General features: G+C 43.5%; 1 protein-coding gene across 1 annotated transcript in view; it reads left to right on the top strand.

The window, feature by feature from the left end:
- Positions 1-3087: 3087 nt before the first annotated feature.
- LOC148816790 (pleckstrin homology-like domain family B member 1) overlaps positions 3088-22249 on the top strand; it is an 88715-nt gene continuing 69553 nt past the window's right edge. The window contains exons 1-3 of the mRNA XM_088939923.1: positions 3088-3357; positions 17812-17913; positions 21107-21230. Of these exons, the coding sequence (XP_088796049.1) occupies positions 3250-3357; positions 17812-17913; positions 21107-21230 (334 nt within the window). The 5' untranslated portion in view covers positions 3088-3249. The remainder of the gene's footprint in view (positions 3358-17811; positions 17914-21106; positions 21231-22249) is intronic.

The raw sequence follows: 22249 nt of genomic DNA, 5'->3' as shown, positions 1-22249 counted from the left end.
CTTTTGGAGGAACCTTGCACAGTCTTGGGGTGGTGTCAGATGAGTGTACATTGGGGTGTGTAGCCCCTCAGTGTGGAGCCCGATTCCCCAACTGACTCAACCACCCCTATCCCCTTTGACTCTCAGCCCATTGTGCCGGTCTTCATAGAGAGTTCCTGTAATGATCAGTTAATGAATGAACTGGCAAATCAGACATACTGTACTGTATGCACCTTATTGGGCTTAAACGGAGCTCCAAATTACATTTCAGGGCCCTCAAGAACACCCTAATGTCTGCCTACATGAGATAATGTGTCCATCGTGATTACTTTCATCATTAAAATTTGTTGTCTACTACAGCAAAAGGAAGTAAATGTGTACAGTTACACCCGTGGCATCTGTTCGGCGCTTCTTATTATACATGAGAATACTGTTCTTGGACCCGATGACTGTTCCCTTTCAAACACAGTTACATGTTTGAGTGGAAGAAGCTGTCAGCTGTAGCCTAGTGTTAAGTGTGGCCTATGTCGTAACTATGACAGTGCAGTGTTAATTATAACCAGATTTGTTTCGTGAGTTCATGTATTGTTTCCCTGACACCAGTGTGGAACGAAGATGATGTTCCCACACAGCTGCAGGGTCCTGTCCATAAAAAGTGCTGGGAAATCAGGGCAGAAAGCAGAGAGGCAACAGACGCAACATCTGGACAGAGAACAGTATGTGTCTGTTTGCACAACACCGGATAAGATTATTTATTCGAATTCCCTTTTACTTTATTTCAACATCCCTATTGCTCTTAACTTCCAGACAGAGAGGAAAAAAAAATGTCCAGATTCTGAATTCCAAACTGGACAGCATATTGCAGTCTTACTATAGGACTTTTCTGTCCTTGTTTTGTGAAATCTTTTGTCTACTTACTCATAAAGCCCTTGAAAGTCAGTTTCCCCCTTCTAGTTTTTGGAGTTGACAGACTGTGAACAAGATGGTGGTTTTCTCTCTCAATATCAGAGCTCGTTAGGAGGTGCGATTATTGTTCCTGTACACGGGGGGGCCTGTCTCTTCCAGATGTGTTGCCATGAGAGCCGACGTGTGGGGGCTGGAAGCCGGAGTGACATCACTTTCTGACATGGGCCTCACGTGGGAATGAGAAAAACTGTCACCTGCTCAAACCCGCAACGCAGCTGGCAAATCGCTTCACTGACTGCTCGAGCAGAAGCCTAGAACAGAGAAACTATGCTTGGATCCGTAATTACATGGGCTTCAAAGGCTTTCTGTTCAAGAAGCTGGATCGGGTCTAATAACAATACCCAAGGGTCAGAGCTGGGCAAGTTAAGGGAGACCGACTAGGGGAGTCAGGGAGGGAGAGGGAGAATGATGTGGTAGGGAGTGGGTGAAAAATGGAATGAGTTCAATTTGCAAATGGTACAAAAATGCGGGGAGAGGAAAACTGAAAAATTAGGAAGTGAACTGCCGAGAGACCTAGACGAATTCAAGGCGTGGGCAGACCCATCACACATTTAACAACAGCAATAAGAGCTCCACACTGGGTGGTAAACTCAGAGCAGCGACAGTCACACACACACAAGAAATCTGGATGTTTATAGAGCTTCTTCTACGTGCTCATCAAGATAATACCAGAGAACAACATAACAGCCAACAGAATGCTTGGGTATATTGCAAAAATGTGGAATTTGAAACCAGAGCTGATTTGTCTTATAACATGTTAGCATGTTAGCATGTTAGCACCCTTACTAACATGTTTATAACATGTTAGTAAGGGCTCAGTTAGACTTCTGTGATCAGCTTTGATCAGCTTTGGTCACCTCATGACCAAAAGGACTGTAGCCTTACAATGATGTCCGACAAAAACAATTCCTTGGAAATATACATGTATACAGACAGGTTAAGGGAGCTGAAAGCCTTCAGCCTAGAACAAAGGACATTGAGAGAATATCAAACATATAAGATCCTAAGGGGCAGAAATGATGCAGAGTCAACCCAGGGAGCTATTTTGTGCTCTCTTGAATCAAACAAGGACAAGAGAGCACAACTGGAGACTACAGTGGAATCGATTTAGATGGAGAATAGGAAACTCCTCTTGCATAAAGAGTTGTGGGGAACAGACGGGCTGAGGATGCCCAGTGGGGATGCTTAAGAAGTTCTAGTTTCGCTTAGCTGCTATAATCCCAGACGAGCAAGATGTGCTTCTCATCTGTGTCCTTTTTCCTTGTGCTCTAAAAGCTGTAAGGGAGGGCAGGAGGGAGGGAGGAAGGAGGCTGTTTGGAAGAGATTCCGCCAGGCAAAAAGGATTTCCATCAGTGTTTCCTCCCAGTTACCCCCACCTCCAACTTCCCTCGCCACCCCCACCTTAACCGTTCCAACCTCCTCCCAGTCTCGGGCTGAACCAGAATGAGCACACCTCACTCTCTCCAGTCTGTCCCGAGCACAGCCCTCGGTCAGAACCCAGCCTTTTTGCGCAAGAACTCTGGGCCAGCTTTCAGGACTGATTAACCCCACTGGGGCAGAGGGCTGATCGCGGCACCTTAAATTCGAGCTGGGTGCTGAGAAAACACTTGTGCAGCATTTTGAGAGAGAAAGCTGACCTGCAGGGGGCCTTGTGTTCCCAAGTGGTGGACTGCAATAAAAGACCTTTATTTTGTTTCCACGCCTAATTCCAGGATTTAGTAAGTAAATGAATTTGTAAATCTTGTTTCCAGTGACAAGTAGGGCAGTGCTCCGACTCCGGCTCACTGCCTAGCTCCCTCCTGCTGTACTGCTCGCTGTCTGGATCTAAAAACTTGGCTCTCCTATTCCTCACTTCCTCTCTGAATGGGATCATGAAAGCAGTCTGGAGCTTAGCACACTGCCCGCATTAAGGATGGCTGAAGATTAAGATTGGTACAGTGGCCTTTTTTCAGGGTTTCAGTTGTCACGGACTGGCACTAACCAAAGTTTGGCCTTGATATTGTACAGCCTGGCAAGAATCCCTGGCATCACCTGGTTTGGATGTCAACACAGTAACCCGGGTGACTGCTCCTGTGGCACCACTTTGTCCTTTAATGCTGTACGGAACTGGCTGGTGTTTAACAATCTTGGGCTCAGGCTGAACATCTCTTTGACAGAAGTGGAAGGTATTATTTGTTGCTTTTTTGGTTTGCTCTGAAAACAAAAAAAGAGCAGGACTTTGGGACATCTGGACGGTGTGGCCTGAACCAGTTAGAAGAGAAAAAGGCACAGCCCTCTCGTTCTCCATGGCTGGTCTATGCTCACATGGAAGGGCAGAAAACTGAGATGGACCAGTCCTATCACTCGGTCACCCCCAGCGTGAGAGTGCTGCTGGCTTCGATGCTGAAAACCAAAATCCAGATCATGCGAGAGGTAAAGATGATAGAGAGAAAGGCTCTGTGTGCTACTGTCTTACTGTCTGTGTTGATTGTTTACGATCAGCAAATTAGGAAAGTAAGGGAAAAAAAACAGGTCAGAAACCACAGAATCCAAGGATGGTTGGCTCTAATGATGAAAGACTAATTTTCTTGTGTTTTCTTTATACAGCTTTACCATTTCAGTATTTGAAGTTGAGTAAGAGTCTGCTTGTCTGCACTGCTGCTTTCTGTGGGGTGTTTTGTTTTGATAGATTTTAGATAAAGCCTTTAAGAGTTTTTTTTTTAGAAGTCTGAATTCAGCTCCCAGCTTCACAGAGCAGACGTGAACCTGTCTGCAAAGGGAACAGTACTTGTATCTCTTTTCTTGAAATGTACTGCATGCTTTGAACCTAAATCTCTTGAGTTTAAGGTGCAGACACATTTCAGGGAGTAAATAGGAAATGTGAGAGGTGACTAAGGTCAGATAGTGTGTTTCGAGCTTAGAGAGGAAAATACGTCTTCGAGAGCTGTATTAGACATGTATCTACAGTCATTTCGATCTCACAAAGCTTTGAGTCAAACACCTCAGCTGTGCCTAGAGAATGTAACTAGATTTCTGGATTCTTCTTTTCTGGAACCAAAAATGCTGGCATTTTTCAGAAAACAAGCTGTATAACTCCATCTTGACTACAACTCACCACAGAGTAGAGTCCCAGTAGTCCTGAGAGCCTAGGGTTGGGGTTTGCGTGTCAGGGTTATCTCACTGATGCAAAAACAGAATAAGTGTGCACTTTCACTGTAAAATCAAGGAACGTTTCTTCATATTTTGTAGCCAAGGTCACTGTTACAAACACAGTGCACATGTCTCAAGGGTCATTCTTTTGTTGTTTTAAGATGTAAGACAGAAACTGCACACTTCCCCCATTTTCTCCCCTCTCTCTGAATGGCATTGCGCCCCCATGCGGAGGTGAGTTGAATGTCAGGACCAGTTTTCCACCCTAGAGGGTCTGCCGAGCAGTTGAAAAAAAGCCATATGTGCTCCTGTGGCTGGAAGTCTTGTTGGGTTGGGTTTTTTTTGCCATGGAAACAAACAGCCAAAGTTGATGGAACATTTTAGCCAGCAGAAAATGTACTGGAAAGTCTTAATCACAGTGGGGGGGGAGGGGGTTATTCCTCTATTGCCAGGCAGACAATTAACGCCTGTGACGAAAAAGGAAAAATTAGGGCAAGAGAAGAAATGATTCACTCTCCCACTGGGACAGTTATTGCTATATCTTGCGGAGAACAGAGAGCTTGTGATTTTAAAGATGGACCCTAAAAGTGGCACACGAGTTTTGGAGATGCCAGAGATACGGTGGAAAGATGTTGTCAGGGTGTCTTAAAAGGCGGGCACCTTCGTGTTTAAACGTGGGAAACTAACCAGGAGAGTCGAGACTGGACAGGGCCTGTTAGTGAAGTAGAAACCAGAGACTGATAGAAAGACTCACAGCTCAGCTCAGATCAGCTGAGAAAGAAAGGATATTGGCTGGAGCTCAATGAAAATGTTATTGTCATATTAACATTTATCCATCGCTTTTAAAGTGGTCTGTAATTAGAAACTGATGTGTTCAGTTGGATTAAGTCATGGCAATTTGGCAAGATCCTTCCAAAGATTGTGAGGGAAAGAGCCGAGATTTGTGTTAATTCTCAGCTATGGACTATGAGTCAATTTACTGCTGCAAGCACAGGCGGCACTCTCAGCAAAAGAAAACGGACTGGCATTGGGGTGGACTGTATTCCGCCTCCACCTCTCCCTTCCCCTCCTCTCTGAATCACGTCCTTTGCTTCTGAAATGCGAAAGTTGCGAATGAACAGCATCAGCCCATAGAAGGGCTCCGATCTCCAAGAGCAGCATGCGGTTCTGATACAGCAGGGAGAGGCTCGGAGTGGGAATCGGGGTCTGTTACGAACTGCAAAAGCTAAAGATGGGATTAGGACCCAATAAATCTGAGTCACTTCTGCTGTTCAGAATGAGTTTGTCGGGATTTTGATGGCAGTGCCCTCTGACACTACTTGCACCCTGCCCTCACTGTGCAGAGTATCTGTGACAGACTGCAGAACAATAGACACATCTTGGAGTGATTATTCTGCACCACACATCACCCCTGTCAGCCTAAGATGACTTTCTAAACTTTATTGATCCCCACAAATCCCTGATTTAAAGGGTTTGGGTCAACTCTTCTGTTTCGCACAACAAAAAGTAAATCAAGGCAATGATCTCAGCAGCACTATCTGGACTGGGAGCTTATCACTGTAATGACTGTCCTTGTATAGCACTGGTGTTCATTCATGAACTAAAGACCGCCACACTTCTGCAGAGACCTTAATGGATAATAGCTGATCCTTGGATCAGTCTTTTCAAGCATAATAAGAATCTAGGAAACTTTAACTCTGTGTTTGAAGGGAGAAAGGGTGCAGAGAAGCAGCTGTGGACTGAGAAATAAGCCAATTTAACTGAAAAGTGCAACTGCAAAGAGCACAGAGCAAAGAGCAGTCTTGTTTTAGACTGGCGGGGTGTTTGCTGAAGGGAAAATGAGTTGAGGTTTTTCTTTTTTTGTCTGATCTGCACAGAGTGGTTAGATGTTTGAACCAATACTTCGAAAAAGAATTAAAGGACAGATAAACAGCCAGTTTAGCAGAATAGTTCTTTTCGTAAATGGCGGAACTGATCATTTTGCAACAGAGGCAGCTCAAGTTAAAAGCGCACAACATCTGTGTGGATGATTATCTTGATTTTTTTCAGTAAAAAACACTGTTATAAAAAAAGAACACATCAGGAGCATGACCCCGCCATGCCGTAATGCTGATTTGCACAATTTCAGTGAGTGTGATACTGTTACACAGCTCCCCGTCAGTGTTCCAGTTTGCTTGCGGTTGTTTCCCTCTATGTAGGCTGTCAGGGTCTTTTGGCTTCATTTCCTGGACCGGAGGCAGAGATCACGGAAGTGCTTCCAGCAGGGAGGAGCACTGGAGATCTTCCCCACACTCCAGGGACCTGCCCTTGGCTGGGCCTCATCCCACAGGAAACAGCCCTGCTCTTGAGCCCACATATTGTAGTGAAAGTCACTTCTGTCCCACCCCTTGGTTACTGTCCTCGTTTCTCTCTTCCCGCTGTGTCCTGCTTGCTTGTGTTCAACTTTTCAGGCCGACGGTGAATACTGACATGCTTGTTTCCTCATGATAGTCACATACTGTACATACATAATGAAATGTCCAGGCTTTTCACACATAACACTAATAACAAATAATAACTTCTTTGTCAAATGATCATAAATGGAGTTATGGCCCAGGGACTGTAATAGTGCACATCATTGTGGAATTATTGAAAGTTACAGAGAACCTGCAGTCTGGTCTGAACAACCAAAACACATTTCACTTCTTGGCGCAGAAAATACAGTCCTTTATTGCAGACTCTATTGTTTGTGCCTCCCTATCAGCCCTATATATAGCTCCCATTGTCCAAAATGACCAAAGAGTACCATGCTGTACCACGGGCTGTTATAAATAACACAGCATGCCACGTCAAATCCAGACTGATTTCAGATAGGAAAAGCCCTTTTGTTTCGCTACAATGCCAGCTCTGAGCAGGAAGTCACCCACCGGAATTCCCTGAGTTACTAATAGTCCACACCTCAGAAATTACAGCACTTCTACCTCTGAAAACACATCTGTTCGTGCCTCAAAAGCTAAAACAGTTTCTTCTCATTTCGAAACACTAAAAGAATAGCTCAGTTCACATGCGTGATAGATAGGAATCACCTTCTACACCTTGTGCAGTGAAACACTCCAGTCCCACAATCAGAACTACAATGTTGCAATCTTCTTTCTTCAGTAATGTCATCAGAATTGAATTAAACTTTATTCCCCCAGGGGATTCTGTCTTGCACATCGAGAGCTCATAAACATGAAACACATAATACAATAAAACAAAATGACATTTAACATCATTCAATTGGAGCTCTTCCAGTACGATAAGATTTAAAAAAACATGCAATTAGCTTGTAAAGTGTGTGCAACAACAGCAAATATTACTATTATTATAATTAATAATAACAACAATAATTTATGTTCTGTTAGTCTTTATAGAGGAAACCTGATACTTCCTCAGATCATAAGATTTTAGGTGCAAGATTAATAAAATGTCACTCCGTTTGACATGTTATTGAGTCCAAGGATGAGCCAGTACTCTTACCACCAGTCCTGATCACTTTGTTCAATTTGTATTTTGGTCTGCAAAGAGAAGGCAGCTTCCCAGCTCTGAATACAAAAGGTTAGAATGCTCTGAATATAAAATAACAACGCTGCGGTCATGTGTGATTTTGTTAGACAGTACTCCCCCCTTTCTTAAGGCTGCAGCTGTCCTGTAATAAAAGTTTTTTTATTAAAGCTTTATAATGTCAAACGAATGAGGTAGCCTGTCATTCAGCCGTTTGACTCCTTATCTTTGCCCATCTTGCTCTTTCTTGCTTTTGTGTCCTATCTGCAGGGACTGGAGCTTCCCACATCTCCCAGTAATTAGTTTAATTATAATACTCAGTGACTGGCAGCACCGTAATCAGCAGGTGATGGAGTAGAGGAATCCAGGTGGCAGGGTGTCACTGCCGAGAGACTGGGATCAGATTTAAGGATGCTACTCAATTCCCTTATTCCCTCCACAACTTTTTTACATGTACTGCCGACGAACAACGTTTTTCAATATAACAATGAGGTTTCTGGCAACCTGGCTTGGCTGTGGCTGCGGGTTTATTTTTAGAGTTCCTGTCGCTCATTATAATAGGAGCAGGACATTTAAAGGACGAACACTTCTGGATTCTGGAACTCCCTGCATTTAAGAGAAGTTCCTCACTAACACTAGCACTGTCTGGCTGAAATCCACACCAGGCTAACAATTCCGGTCCACGTGGGTTCCCTGGTCTACTGCTTTTTGCTCATGCTGAGCTCTTGATGACCCAATTGAGTTAACCCTATACCTATTTGGTCCGCTGCAGGTCTTTGTCAGTTAGGGATTGAGACACAGCTAATTTTATTGGCCTATTAACAGAACAGGCACAAGGAATTCACACTGATCTTCAAACAACCATTCGAGTAGATTCTTCACAAAAACACTAAACTTACAAGTGCATAAGAATACATTTACCATGACATGTCATATTCTGTGGAGATGTAGGACAAAATCTATCCCCAAACTGACGCCAACAGACTCGAGTGGGGATGTGTTCAGTATTCACTGAGGCAGAAATCATAGGCAGTACATCACCGCCAATGAGCTTTGCTACTGCCTTCACTTGTGGACATTGATCTCTTTGTGCTACACATTCAGTCCATGGTGTGAAGGGCACTGGAAATGGATCATGACAAAGTTTGCTTGCATTCACTGTGTTCTTCAAGATGACAACAATGGTTGCCATGAATTGACTAAACGAAGACACACAGGAGTGCTGGAGATGCTCGTGCTGAGAAATTCAGGAACAGTCATTTAAAACCTAGCCCCTTGATAGCTTGTTTAAAAGGAAGGACAGGAATGGGTAAAATAACTCCCACCATACCATTCCCAAGTGCCTGGGAGAGCCTGGGGAGGGTTGAGGATATAGTGGTGTGTTTGGCTTGCAAGTTGGAGAAGAGGATTTTATTAAGGAGCAGGGGGGAATTTCCCCAAACAAAGCGTTGAACACATTCCCTTTTTGCTTGGATTCACCCAGATGCTGCTGTGGATTATGTTTCCGCTGTTTTGCGCTGTGCCGTCTTTCAATTCAGTAGCTCTTCTCAGTCTTCCTTTTGAGGTCCAGGTCAGATGTCTGTGTGGCTTTTATCACTGCCCTCAAAACTCTGTGCTGTTGCTCATTTGCTACAGGAAGTGTTCCATTATAAACACATATTTTCACAAGGCAAAAATGCATCCAAGAATCAGATACTTTGTGAATGTTTGTTGAGTATGTATTTGCAACTTAATTTGTTTGCTCTCTTTCCATTCGCAAGCCCACCCACAAAAAACAACAACTTACCAAGGTTTCTAAAACATTCTTGAGTACATATACGGTACTTATAGGCATCTCACATTCAATTCTCATGCATGTACAGTTTTACAATAGACACAAATAATATCATTTCTCACCATTCATATTACAATCAAAACTACAGATCAAAACAAACAAAAAAACACATATACTGTACTTATAAGATATCCAAGGGAGCTTGTTAATATTGCTGTGACCTGTCAGAGTCTCAATTTCACATAATTACTCTTGCATTTCTCTTAACCTGGGGAAGGACAGTCCATACCTTTGGTTACTTTTGACAATTTTCCATCACGATTTAACTATACTAATTCCTCCCATGGTCCCTTTACAGTACCTTGTCTAGAAGTGGCTTCCATCTTTCAGAGAAATTCTTCGCCTACAATCTCAACAAAAAGGTCATCTTGTCCATCACGTTTCTTTTATTATTGATAACCACTGCAATCAGGTTGGAGTGTTTTTTATACGCTAATTTAGTGTAATTGTCTTTTTTGCAGCTGCTACTAGTTTATTAAGTTTTTTAGGTAGAATAGTTTTGACTATGTTAAGGGGCAGCCCCCTGGCTGTGGGAAGAGGAGGCTCAATCCCCCTATTCAGAGAGGGGAGCAGTTGAAATGGAATGGGGGACAGGAGAGATGTGCGAGTCAAAGAGTGAAAAAGAGAGGCGCTTGTTCTCCTTCCTGGACTTCAGGGAAGAACTTCCGCCTAGAAACCTCGAGATCCTCCTTTAATAACTGAGACCCAACACAAATTTTCAGATCTGCTGTCGGAAATAAATAAAACCCAATTGTGAAGTAAACAGCTCTTTTCAGACGAAGCCCCACTTAATCGCCTCTTGTGTGATAAAAACTTTTGGATCATAAATCGTGAATCTGTCACGACAATAGCCTAAATGTTTCGGGTTCATGCAGCTGGAAGTGTCTATCAGCACATCAGTTACAGGACTCAACAGGATCACAATAGGAGGTGGCACGTTGCTGTTGGGAGACATTTTGCCACAGGATAATTGTCACACGATTACGAAGGTAACTCCTGTGGTAAAATGTCTTAAAATTCTGCTTGTGCGTGGTATTCTTGTGGTAGAAACACCAGGCGTTTCCTTAACAGTTGGCATCTTTTTCTGTCACTGACATTTGACCCAGAACTAATGATGCAGTGCGGCAGCATTTCTACAGCAGGAAAGCTGCTTCGTAGGGTGTAATTGATGTGATAATCATATGTTGAGGAGGAATGTGAAGTATTTATCTGTGTCCTCTTCATTTCCTGCTCGGAGGTTGTGCCATCGGCGGTTCAGAGCTGCTGTGCGCAGAGAGCTCTACTGGAACTAATCTGTTTCTTGCATAGAGCCAGCTAGTGCCTTTAAAAAAAAATCAGCGCATTTTCTTCATCACAGGATGAGAAGCAAGAACTTTATTGAGAAACATTTTAAAGATAAGCGGCACTAAGACAGAGATGTACAGCATTAACCACAAAATGACAAGTTAAACCGCGGTCTTAACAAAATAAATGCAAACGGTGAAGTCCAGGATTTTACATGAATTGCCTTTTTATAGCTGTGTCCCAATTCCTTTGATTTAACCATAGATGAGTACAGGAAATTGTTTTCAAAGTAAAATGGGGAGTAAAATATGAACGTGTAGAGATGGAAGTGCACATTGAATCCCCATTTTCGATGAAGTCCTTAAGGAATATTTTTTGGTATGATGTTAAGCCCTTACTTTACTCTGGAAACTTCACTGACGTTTAAAAAAATAGCCTTTTCCCCTTCATCTCTCTCAGGTGACCTCTAGTGGAATAAGTAGCACAGAGGAGAGATGGGCAAATTACACATAAGATAAGATCACTTAATTTGCCATTTACAATTTCTTCTATGAGGAATTTGTCTTTTCGCATACCCCAGCTTGCTCTCCACGAGACACACAGGCGGGGAGAGAAGCTTGGGGTCAGAGCGCAGGGTCAGCCATTTATATGGCGCCCCTGGAGCAGTTGGGGTTAAGGGCACTATACAGCACTGCGCTGTGCATTTGTTAACTGCACAACCCCTCACGTTGGCTGTCTGCTTTCCTTCCTTGTTGCTCCTCCTCCCCTTCGAAGGGCAAATTCTGTCTTCTAACGAAACATCAGAGCCAAACTCTGATTGAAAGCAAAACCTCTGTGCCTGTCCTGTGCCGGGTGATTTATACTTCATTACAAAGGAGAATTGCTTGGTTTACAAGAGTTCTAAAAGTAATAACGACACTGACAATGACAGGGGAGTGGGTGAGAGTGTTGGAGGGGGTCAATGAATTGAACGTTACCCTTGGGATCAGAAGAAGGCAATTAGATCTGGTGCCACAACACAGACAACTCTATTGGAGGAATGGTGGGGAGGGGACGGGGGTTGATCAAATTATCTGAACTGGAAGAAGCAGACTAGCTGGAGAACCATAAGATGAAAGACACTCATCTATGTCACCTTCTACCTGTCCATCACTCCCTCATGTGCGGTGAGAGGCAGTGGGATCTCACAGCGGTGCAAAAAGGCAGCTATCTGAGGTTCATTCCACACTTTTCACCAGCACTCTGACCAAGCACCGCAGCAGGGAACTCCTGTATGGACTGGCAATGCCTTTTAGGATGAGCTGATCCAGTATGTTCTCCTGAAAATGATGACGTTCTTCAGGAATTCGGTTCTTTTGCATTTGTTTTTGTCGGACTATGTAGATGAACATTTTGCAGATGCAGAATATGATGCTTCATGGCTCAGGGAGTTCGAAAAGAAATGTGGAACCCTCAGTTAGGATTAAAGAAAATCTAACCTAATTCCCATTTGGTTCTAAACTTCCCTAAGGTAACCGAAAACACTTTGTTCAATGATGGTTGTTTTCAAGGCTTCAGATGATCAGGTGCCGATTAGAGGACATCTAAGTGTCTGGCGTTGTTCTTGCAGGCAAACACTGAGTTGTTCTGCCTGGAGCTCAGCATTGCAGGAGGAAATAGTACACATCACAGATATAAGAGCATTCAGATGTTGCCAGGAGAGAGAGACGTAATTTTTTCCACCCAGTTTGCATGCATTTACATGGCTCTAGACTGTCTTAATTCCCCCCCAGAACCACCACAGATGGATTTCAGGGCATGAAAAATAACTGAGACATAAGTGTTGAAATACCCCCCCCTCTCATGAGTTGTGCTTACACTGGGAAGGTGTGAAGTGGACTGGGAAGAAGCAGGGGCATAGCCTTGTAGATGTATTTCATAGTTAAAGCACAGAAAAGAATAATGAGAAGAGAGCAAAAGCTAGGTGCAAAATGTAAGGCTCTTGAACTTAGTGTACAATCTCTATAAACTCTTGGTGAACACAGAGCGAGAGGTTGGTCGGAGAAAAGGTGACACAAAATCACAAAATGAGCTTGCCAGAGTTCAAAGTCCATGTGCTACCACCCCCTTAGTGGTTGAAAAAAAAACATCAGAGAACGCACCAGCCTGTGATTTATCTTCTGTTAAAAGCATGCCATGCCCCAACTTGTTTTTCTTTTAATGCTTTAACGTAACCAAAATAAGGGGACATTTAGCGCTGATGACAAGTACGAGGGCCGCAAAATATTATATTCATCCAGCGTTTTGTCATTTTCTGCCAAGGAAAAGCTCTCGAGCCCTTGCCAAATATCTCAGCCGTCATAACCTGGGAAGAGATGCCCGAGAGACCAGTGCACTCATCACACTCTCCGTGATTGAAACCCGGCAATGCGTGTGGATGATTTGCATTGTTTTCTGGGCCTGGCAGCTGGAAGGAGTTGTCCTCTCAGTGGGATCCCCCTGTCCTTCTAGCGTAGGTGCCCACCCTTTTCTCTCCACTCTTCCATCCCGTCTAGACTGTCTTAATCTCTCCCACAGAACCACAAGCAGGAACAAAGTTCCCCCTTTTGCCCAACAGGAACAATGCTCTCTTTATTCCAAGCAAGCGGCATGCTTCTCTCTGCATTGTTTCCCTGTAATCTGTGCGTTCTGCATTTGCATGTGGGAGCAGGATTCATGCCTTTCATATTTTCCTTCTTTCCTTCCTTGCACTCGGAGTGCGAGACTGGCCCTGCGAGACTCCCTGCCCAAGGTTCTAATGTTTTCATTTTCCCGGTGTCCCTTTTCAGTGATGACAAAATTGTGCAATGCCACTAGCGACGCCTCCTGTACAATATATTGAGCAATGTTACAAAAGAGATATCTCCGCTCTGTGGACATCTGGAAGAAACTACACAGCCATGTTGTGTCATAGCTCATTGCTTTTTGAAAGAAATGGCTGGACGTGATCCTCAGATCAATTAGCTATTAGCAATCAAACGAAGGCCTGAATGCTTTCTTGTTTTATAGATTTCTTGTGTCTATTAGTGTATAATGGTAGTGAACAGACATATTCTCTGTTATTAGGTCTCTAAATAAAGCAAGGAGGCCATGTTGAGATAACAGATTAACCTTAATAACCTTAATACCTGCACCTGAACTTGTGAAAACAGCTGAATATCTAGAACTGGCAAAAATGCACGTTTAATTTGAGAAGTAAACAGTCAATTTATGTTTGTTTACAAACAGGATCCTTTACATTATTAATTAGTTCAAGCACCTCATATTCAGTTTGCCATTGCAGTGTGTAAAGCTACATTTTGGACAGGTTGCGAGCTCTGTTTTATAACCACTGTGAAGTACATGGTGCAGTTTGTGATTTCAAATCTATTGTGTGTTGCACTGGGTTGAAGATTCAGCTTAAGCTGAGTTGCAGCACTTAGCCTCCAGTCTAAACAGCAATATCTCAGTGCATCTGGATACCAGCAAATGGATAAAATCCATAACTGTAATCCTTTTTTTGGGGGAAAAAAAAAGATTCAAGTTTTCTCTTTCTTTCCTTCCTCTTTTCAGACTCTCCCAGCTGCATCCCCCACCCCTACCCCTACCCCTCTTTTCCCTCCCTCCATCTCTCCCCTGCTCTCTGGCTGTGTTATCAGGGGCATGGCTTCAGGGCAGGAATGTGAGGATTAGCTGACTTGAGCAAGAGGAGGCAGGTCCCCCAGCTGCAGTGCAGCAGGTATCCAGATCTGAACCGCCAGAGAGCGGAGGAGTCTCTTCTCAGAGCTGTGGCTATGCACTGCATGTGGATATTGGCTTATGGGACAGTGAGCTACTGTATTTGTCATCTGCGTCACCTCTGGCTTGGTCACCACTGAGAAGTAAACTATGGAGGCATCGTCAATGCAGGACAAGAGCAGACAGGTAATTTTGAGCGACAATCTCGAGGCTCTCCACATGTTTGAACTTTTTGAGTCATTTGGGACAAGAGTCTGAAAATACCGTTTGCAAAAAAAAAATTGGGTTTTGGAAAGATAGAGGTTTTGACTTTCAGACTAGAGCTATAGGATTCTTGTGAGCTTGAAATGAACAAACCATTTACTCTGAATGCAATTCAGTGTCTTTGCAGCCTGTGTTACTATTCCCATAAAAGAACAGAATATTGCTCTCCACCACTGTCAAAAACACTCAGTGTTTGATGAAGCAGAAACATCTTCCTCTAAAAACTCACATGTTGTGGGGCCCTGGTTCCAGCATGCAATGGTCTATTTGTTTATAAAACAGATACAAAAAAGTATAGATGGCTACTTCAGGGCCCCTATCTAGGCAGAGCTAGTGAGTGCTTATTATGACATTGTATAGTGAGCAATTGAACAAAGAAAAGAAATGAGGGAAATGGGCTTTGAACTAGCCTGGCTTTTGGACTTGAAAAGTTAACTAATTGAGACCCAAAGTTCTACAATAGGTTTTAAAAATGTAACTTTGTAAAGCAGGCTCTTAACTGTATAGTTCTAGCTTTATAGACAATTCCCAACATGAAAAACATGACTGGAAAATGCTATACAATCCAAATTCAGTACTTTGTCTACATATTTAAAATAGTCTGTTTTTCTTCTTTTTTATTTGGGTTACTAATTATCAATCAGCTCAGCTCACTACTACTACTGATGAAAGAAGGCAAAATTATTGTTTTCAGCACAGACTATATATTGTGACAATAGGATGCAGTTCACCTTAGCAATGCTTGTTGCCTGGTGTATGAGAGACAAAGCACTCCAGTGATACTAATATTGGAGTTATCCAAGTGTTTATTTCTTAGTAGTAGGTTCCAGGAACCCACATCCTTCAGTACTTGGGGAAAAAAGTAAAACCGACAACTTTTCCCAGGTTTCAAAACACAAGCCTATCACAAAGGTTGAGTGGCTAATCTACTCCCACTTTGAGAGTCCTAATCTTTTCCTCCTTTCAAAAGCCCTAATCTTTTCCATCTTTCCTATTTGGTAACTAGACTCTACTAAACCAGCCTCAACCTAGCACCTTGATCTCCAAAAGACACTCAGTGATCCTTTGCACACCCTTTTATATCCTGAGCACAGGCCTTTATTGACAATACCTGTGCTCAGTTAACTCAAGGCAGCATCTCATTAGCCTCGTCAATGTAATCAAGTGTGGCCAATTGGGAAATGTAGTTTCCCACCCTTATGCGTTTCTTGAACTACAAAATTTAAATGGGGGAATGTTATAGACAGTAAAGAGTGTGCCATAGCCTGGATCCATAATAACACCTTTCATTACTTCAGCCTGTATTTTGTTTTAAGTTTTACAAATAATATTTTGCTTCAAGTTTTAAATGCAGTGCGAAAGCCCTGATGCACAATAAAGTACAACACGACAGAATACTAAGCAGAAATCCAGAGAATTTTGTTTTTAAAAATCCAATTATTGTATCCATGTTTTTTTTTTCAAAATATTTTGAAATTCTGGGGGGAAAACATCAAGCAACAGACAACAAACACAACGAAATGAGTCATTTTACTTCGGAATTCACTCCAGTTAAACTGTTTTACTGCTTCTGTTTATATCTTTCACTGAGCACACTGTTATTATAGATCTCGCCTGTGTACAGTACAAATATAGTATAGGGAGTGTCTAAAGCTAGTGATTTGCTTTGATCCACCTAAGCTGTAATCAAAACCACTGAATTAGAAAAAAAGGAACTGGAATTTGAAATGTGAAAGGAGGCTCTGATGAAAGGCAAAGACAGGGGTCAGGTAAAGCACACGCATGATGTTTTGTGTAGCTGAGTCAGTGACTATCTTGGCTGTAAGTGAGAAGGTTGTGCCACTGGGTTGGGGGTCCTGGCTGTCATCCACTGAGCAAGCTTACAGACTTGAGCACTGTCTGCCAGCTGTGTGCACACAGGGGCTGAGTCAGGGAGTGAGTCACGTGGAGAAATGCCAGCAGTACAGATGGAGAGGATCTTAGTAGCGAAAGGAGACACTCTAATGAGGAAAAATCTAGAGGGGAGAGGATGCTCTGTTCTCAAATAATTCGAAGAGTTTTGCTGAGCAGAGGTAATTCAGAATCTAAGTTGACAATCGGTGCGATGAAACATTTCCTTGCTCCTGTGGGCCTTCTGTGACTATACCTCTACAAGGCTTGAACTAATCCCCAGGAATTGTCTGCAACTCCAGCACACAAACACCAGTTTGTGCTATTTTGGTGAAAACGTGAAAAGTCCTGTTGCCTCTTGCGAGATTGTCAAGGGGAAGAAGAGAGCCACCTGCAGAGAAACAAGCCATCCTGTTCTTAAGCCAATCCAGCTCTGTAAACACAGACAGTACATGCCCCAATCTGTTTATTCCTGCTCTAACAGCTGCTATAAACTTCCTGAAACCCTGAAAGTGGATGACTTCCTCTGGGTGTTCTGTGACTAAATATTTGGGTACAAACTAGTAGATGTGTTATTAGTTTCATATTTCTGCATTTGTACCCCTTTTACCATGGTATCTGTTTCTCAAAAACATTGGCTGCTTTTCAGGTATTCAACCACTAGAATCAAAGAAAGAAAGACATCCTCTCAGAAGCTGAACATTGATAAACATTTTGAGTAACCTCCCAGTCAGGAAGATACAAAAACAAGCAAGTAAAATTTGGATCCTCACTAAAGTGATGAGAGCCATTAATGTGAAATGATTCCCCAAAAGTGAGCAATTTAGTGTTGACTTTAAAACTTAGCGGCTAGTTTCTTATACTATCAACAGTATTGTGTCATAGCTTTTACAAATAATCTCTTGCTTCATGTTTTAAATGCTGTGTGAAAACTCTGGTACACAATAAGGTACAGCATGACAAAATACTAAACAGTAATCCCTACAATCTTCTTTTTTAAAAAGACAATTATAATTGTATCCGTGCTTTTTAAAAAAAAAATATTTGGGAAAACATCAAGCAAAAAACAACAATTATTAGACCTGTTAGACATTATTATCTATTAGACCCAAGGAAGTCCTCTTTATTCTCAGATGGACAGCTTGTATTTACCAGCTGACAAAAAGGCGACTGGACTGCTGGACTACAGTTGTGTTTGTCTCTCACAGGAGTCTTGCGAACCGGATGGAGTGATACACAACGCCATCACCATGGACAACCTGAACCGAAACCAACCCAAACGCACGCGACAGACCCATCAAGTTTTACAGGTAGGCCTCAAGTCGCAGTCAGTGAGTTAACAGGGTTGCACAAGTCTTACACAGACTTTTAAAACCCCTCAATGGAGGAAATACCCAGCCCTGCCAAACCTATTTTGATTCTGCAGAAGACGTGATTCAATTTCCTTTTAATACATCTTGAACTAGTGCCTCCTCAGGGGTAAATGTAAGAGTCTGCTGGCTCGTGGAGTATGAGGGAATTTAAAACAGATATATTAGCTTTGTTCTCGGAGGGCTGGCAGATCCTCTGGGGTTCATTCTGCCTCAGTTCAAAATGACTTAATCAAGACAGCCGAGTTGATTATTGATTTAACTGGTTGAGATTACCACCTTTCCAGGTCTTCGGTCACTGAGGAGTTTCTGTGAAGCCTTGCAGGATAGGGGGTAAAAAGGGAGAAATTTTAAAGATGTAGACTTCTACATCCATTTCCAACACACTCCACATAGAAGGCACCCCAGTCCTGAATTAAACCCAGAACACAAGATCTGAGAGGCAGCAATGCTAAATTCCATGCTACTGTTTCACCATTAGATTATTGTATTGCTTCCTAAACCCAATAAGAAGTTGAATTCATGTGGGCAGAAACAAAAACCACAATCATAAATCTCTCAGTGTAGCACTGGTTGGTATCTTGGCTTTAGTGATCTGGCAGTGTGCATAGAACCATATTACAGGATCTCTGCCATCCAAAAAGTGGTTTCAATACAGCTTTGATACAGACTGATACCACTTCTTGAATTCTAGTCTTTTCATGCAGGATAGAATATCAGTTGTGTCTAACTGGAAACAAAATGCAGCAAGGCATGACAGCCAGGAGATGGAATCAATCAGCAAAGAGCTGGAGGCAGACTGTTTCCACTTTGTAAGAAAGATCAAGGGCATCATCTTGGGAAACAGAGGCCTTTTTTTAGTAATATTCAGAATGGAGAATTCTGTTGTCACCAAAACATCATATCACTTCTCAACTTCAGATTGTTATCTCAAGGTCAATACAAATGGCGTTATCATTAATCTACAGTAAATCCTGTTAACTGTTCCTGGGTTAAACCTATTTGCCTAATTGAATCCAGATAATCCTATTTCAGGAGTCATGGACAGCCTCCCGAAGAGGAGTGTGGCTTAATGACCTGGCTAGACTTCAGAGAGCTATGGGTAGTTTTTGTGAGTCCGCTGAAGAAGCCAGCAGGGACCAGCTGCTGGAGCTGAGGATCCAGGTGTACTGATGGTGTGGCATACACATCCGAGCTGCTGAGGGGTGAGGGAATGTGGACTCAGAGTTGAAGGTCTAGTGGAGAACAAGGCTTCTTGGTAGAAACTAAGATAGCCGATGTGACCTCCAGGTATCCCAGACTTCCCCTGCATGACATAATTCAGGACCATCGAAGGAAGGTGGTATACTCTCTCAGCCCCTATGGTCTATGCCTGGTTAACACCCTGTGGCCGCTATGGATCCAGTGGTCACTGTGGTGTTGTGATGCTTGAGGAAAGAACCGATAAACTAGAAGGTCATAGTGAAAGAACCATACAAGATGAGAGACTGGGATGCAGTTTGCATTTTGAACTTGATCCCTTAATCTGGGAGGCAGCCTGCCCTGCAGGAAATCACTGCCGCTGATAAAGAAAGCTGCTCTTTCCATTGTTTGTTTTTACACACTGTACAAAATCAGAGGTAGGAAATACTGGAGAGCAGAGGGGAATTTACGACTCCTTACTAGGCTTCTAGGGTGAACTGCTTGTTTGGTGTTGGCTCCAACAGCAGTCTTCCACTCTTTACAGAAACACAGGCATGAGACATTCCCATAATCAGTTCAGATTAAAGCTTCCCAGTGAATTCAGTTGCCATGACGACTCTTCCCAGCTTCCTCTTACTATCTGCAGGAGGGAACTCAGATTTGGCTCAGCTGCTCTACTGCCCTTTTAGGGTTGGGAAATACTGTACATAAACATAATTGACACCAGGGCACTGTCAGGGATCTGGCAGGTAGTTTTCCGAGGATCCTGTGCGTAGCCGTGTATTCTACGGGATGCAGGGGCAAACAATCCAAAATCGCAATCCAGAAGCAAGGTCGACAGGAGAAGCTAGAGATCAGTTAACCAGAAAGAGCCGAGACAAACCGAGAAAACAATCCAAAGGGCCAAATCCAAGAGACCAGATCAAAAGGGAAAAGTTAAGTTGCGAGGGTGATTGCGGGGTGTGACAGGCACAGGTGGAACGTTTTCCCACAGCTCTATGTTCTCTGGCCGGGGAATGCCACCAGCCGAAGTGCCCGGGCAGCAAGGAGGATGTTACAAGCACAGCCGGCACCAATCGACTCTCATTATCCAATCTCCTCGTCCCTCACTATTTAAACCCTCCGTTGACTCCCAGTCCTCGCTCGGTGTTAGGAATCTATCTGCCATCTGAGCTCGCATCGTCCCCAAACCTCTGGCTACCGGCACACAGACCTTTCTAGCTTTGGACCTTTTGACTACTCTTTCCTCTCGCCCCCTTTTTTGGAATTGTTTGCCTCACTGCCTTCTCTAACTGGACTCCGACCTCTAGCTTGGGACTACTGACCACTCTGCTGCTTCGCTCCTCTCGGACTCGTAAGCCATCGTACTCTGTCAGTGACCTGCACAGGGTTCATAACTACTCACAGTTACTGAGGAGGCTGGTACATGGGGGTAATGGGGCATGCGAGGGGCTCGGTTCTGGAGCAACGAGGAGGAAATGGCAATGAGCACCCTGTGGAGATGAGTGGCCCTTAACCAAACAAGACCCTGGTGAACGATGGGCTGACCAGAAAGTGAAATTCATCTAGTATTAGAGTCCCCCTAGAGCAACCCTAGCGAAGGCATCTCCTGAGACTCCTAGGAAAGTGCTCTGAGCACTGCCGTAGGGATATTCAGGATTTATTGGGATGAGTGAAGTCACAGGACTGCTTTCCTGAAAAGTATCTATCTTGTGGTTTTTTCTAACTCCTTTCTAGGATAGGCAATATGCTCAGTTTTACCTCCAAGAGAAGCACAGCAGAAGTCAAAACTTAGAAGTCTGTCCGCTAATATTTTTATTTCCCATAAAGTCACTTTCCTGATGTCCATGAAATGTGCACACGTCCACTGGCACTGTACCTTTGCCAACAAACAGGAAAGACTTAAACAATGGTGGGTTTTTCAGGTGTGTGTGTGTCCTCTCCCTCACAGAGCACCCCTCTGGACCTCATTGAGACCGGGAAGGGGCTGAAAGTCCAGGCGGAGCGCCCCCATCTGGTCAGCCTGGGAAGTGGGCGCCTTAGTACTGCCATCACATTGCTGCCACTGCCGGAAGGTAAGACCACTGCCGAAACATTCACCAGCGTAATAAAAGGTGAAAGCACTGAAACTGGGACAGCGTCAGCTTGCAGGCTGGATTTCAAGATGCTTTTAAGACTAATTGGGAGATTTCGCCTCTTGAAAAAGAGCTGAAGTCAAAACGCTAGTTCAGAGCGGGAGCAATAATAATAATAATAATAAAAAACTTTATCTTATATAGCTCCTTTAAAGGTGGCTTCTCAAAGCGCTTTACAGAATGACAATAACGATAAATAAAAAGAATACATAAGATAAAACACAATTACAATACACAGAGGAGACCGTGGATGGTGGTACTAAGTAAAGGCTTTTCTAAAGAAGAGGGTTTTGAGTCTGGATTTGAAGGAGTTTAGAGAAGGTAACTCTCTGATATCCTTGGGCAGAGAGTTCCAGCATGTGAAATCAAAGTTACACAGCCTCCCCACAAAACTCTGAAAGGGTAACGGCTGTGCGGTGGAGTGATTTAAAATGAGTCAAATAAGTTCACATCAAACCACATCTCCTCATCCAGAGTATGACAGATAGAGGGCTGTCTCGTAAGTTAATAATATTGAAAACGGTGCTTCAGGCAGGGCCGGCTGCATACAAAGTGGCACTTAACTCGGAGCAGAAGCCATTACATCAGCCTCCTGCTCCGAACACTACCCCCACTCCGAGGGCTGTCGGCGCTGGCTCAGAGTGCCACAGCAAGGACAGGATTCTCAAACCGAGGCTTCTGCCCTGGCCTGATGAGAACAGCACACGCCCACAAGCACGCACACACAGACCGCCTCGATTGGGGAGTGTTTATGACCTCTGGGTGGTGAATTAAAGGGTGACCGACCCGACCCTCTTTTGTCACCCTCTCTTTGTAGTTTGTATGTGTTTGGTGGGGGTGGGAGTTTAAGCGTAAAATATGTAGCTCATCTCAAAACTTCCAACCCACCTTAACTGCCAGGGCATCGTTCCTCACCGGGCCCCGGCTCAGTTCCCAGTCCTCTTCGGTTTGTCAGACTG

Source organism: Atractosteus spatula, chromosome 22 (genome assembly GCF_055471065.1).
Source record: "Atractosteus spatula isolate fAtrSpa1 chromosome 22, fAtrSpa1.hap1, whole genome shotgun sequence".
NCBI lineage: Eukaryota > Metazoa > Chordata > Actinopteri > Semionotiformes > Lepisosteidae > Atractosteus > Atractosteus spatula.
This window is presented reverse-complemented; position numbering and strand designations above follow the sequence as displayed.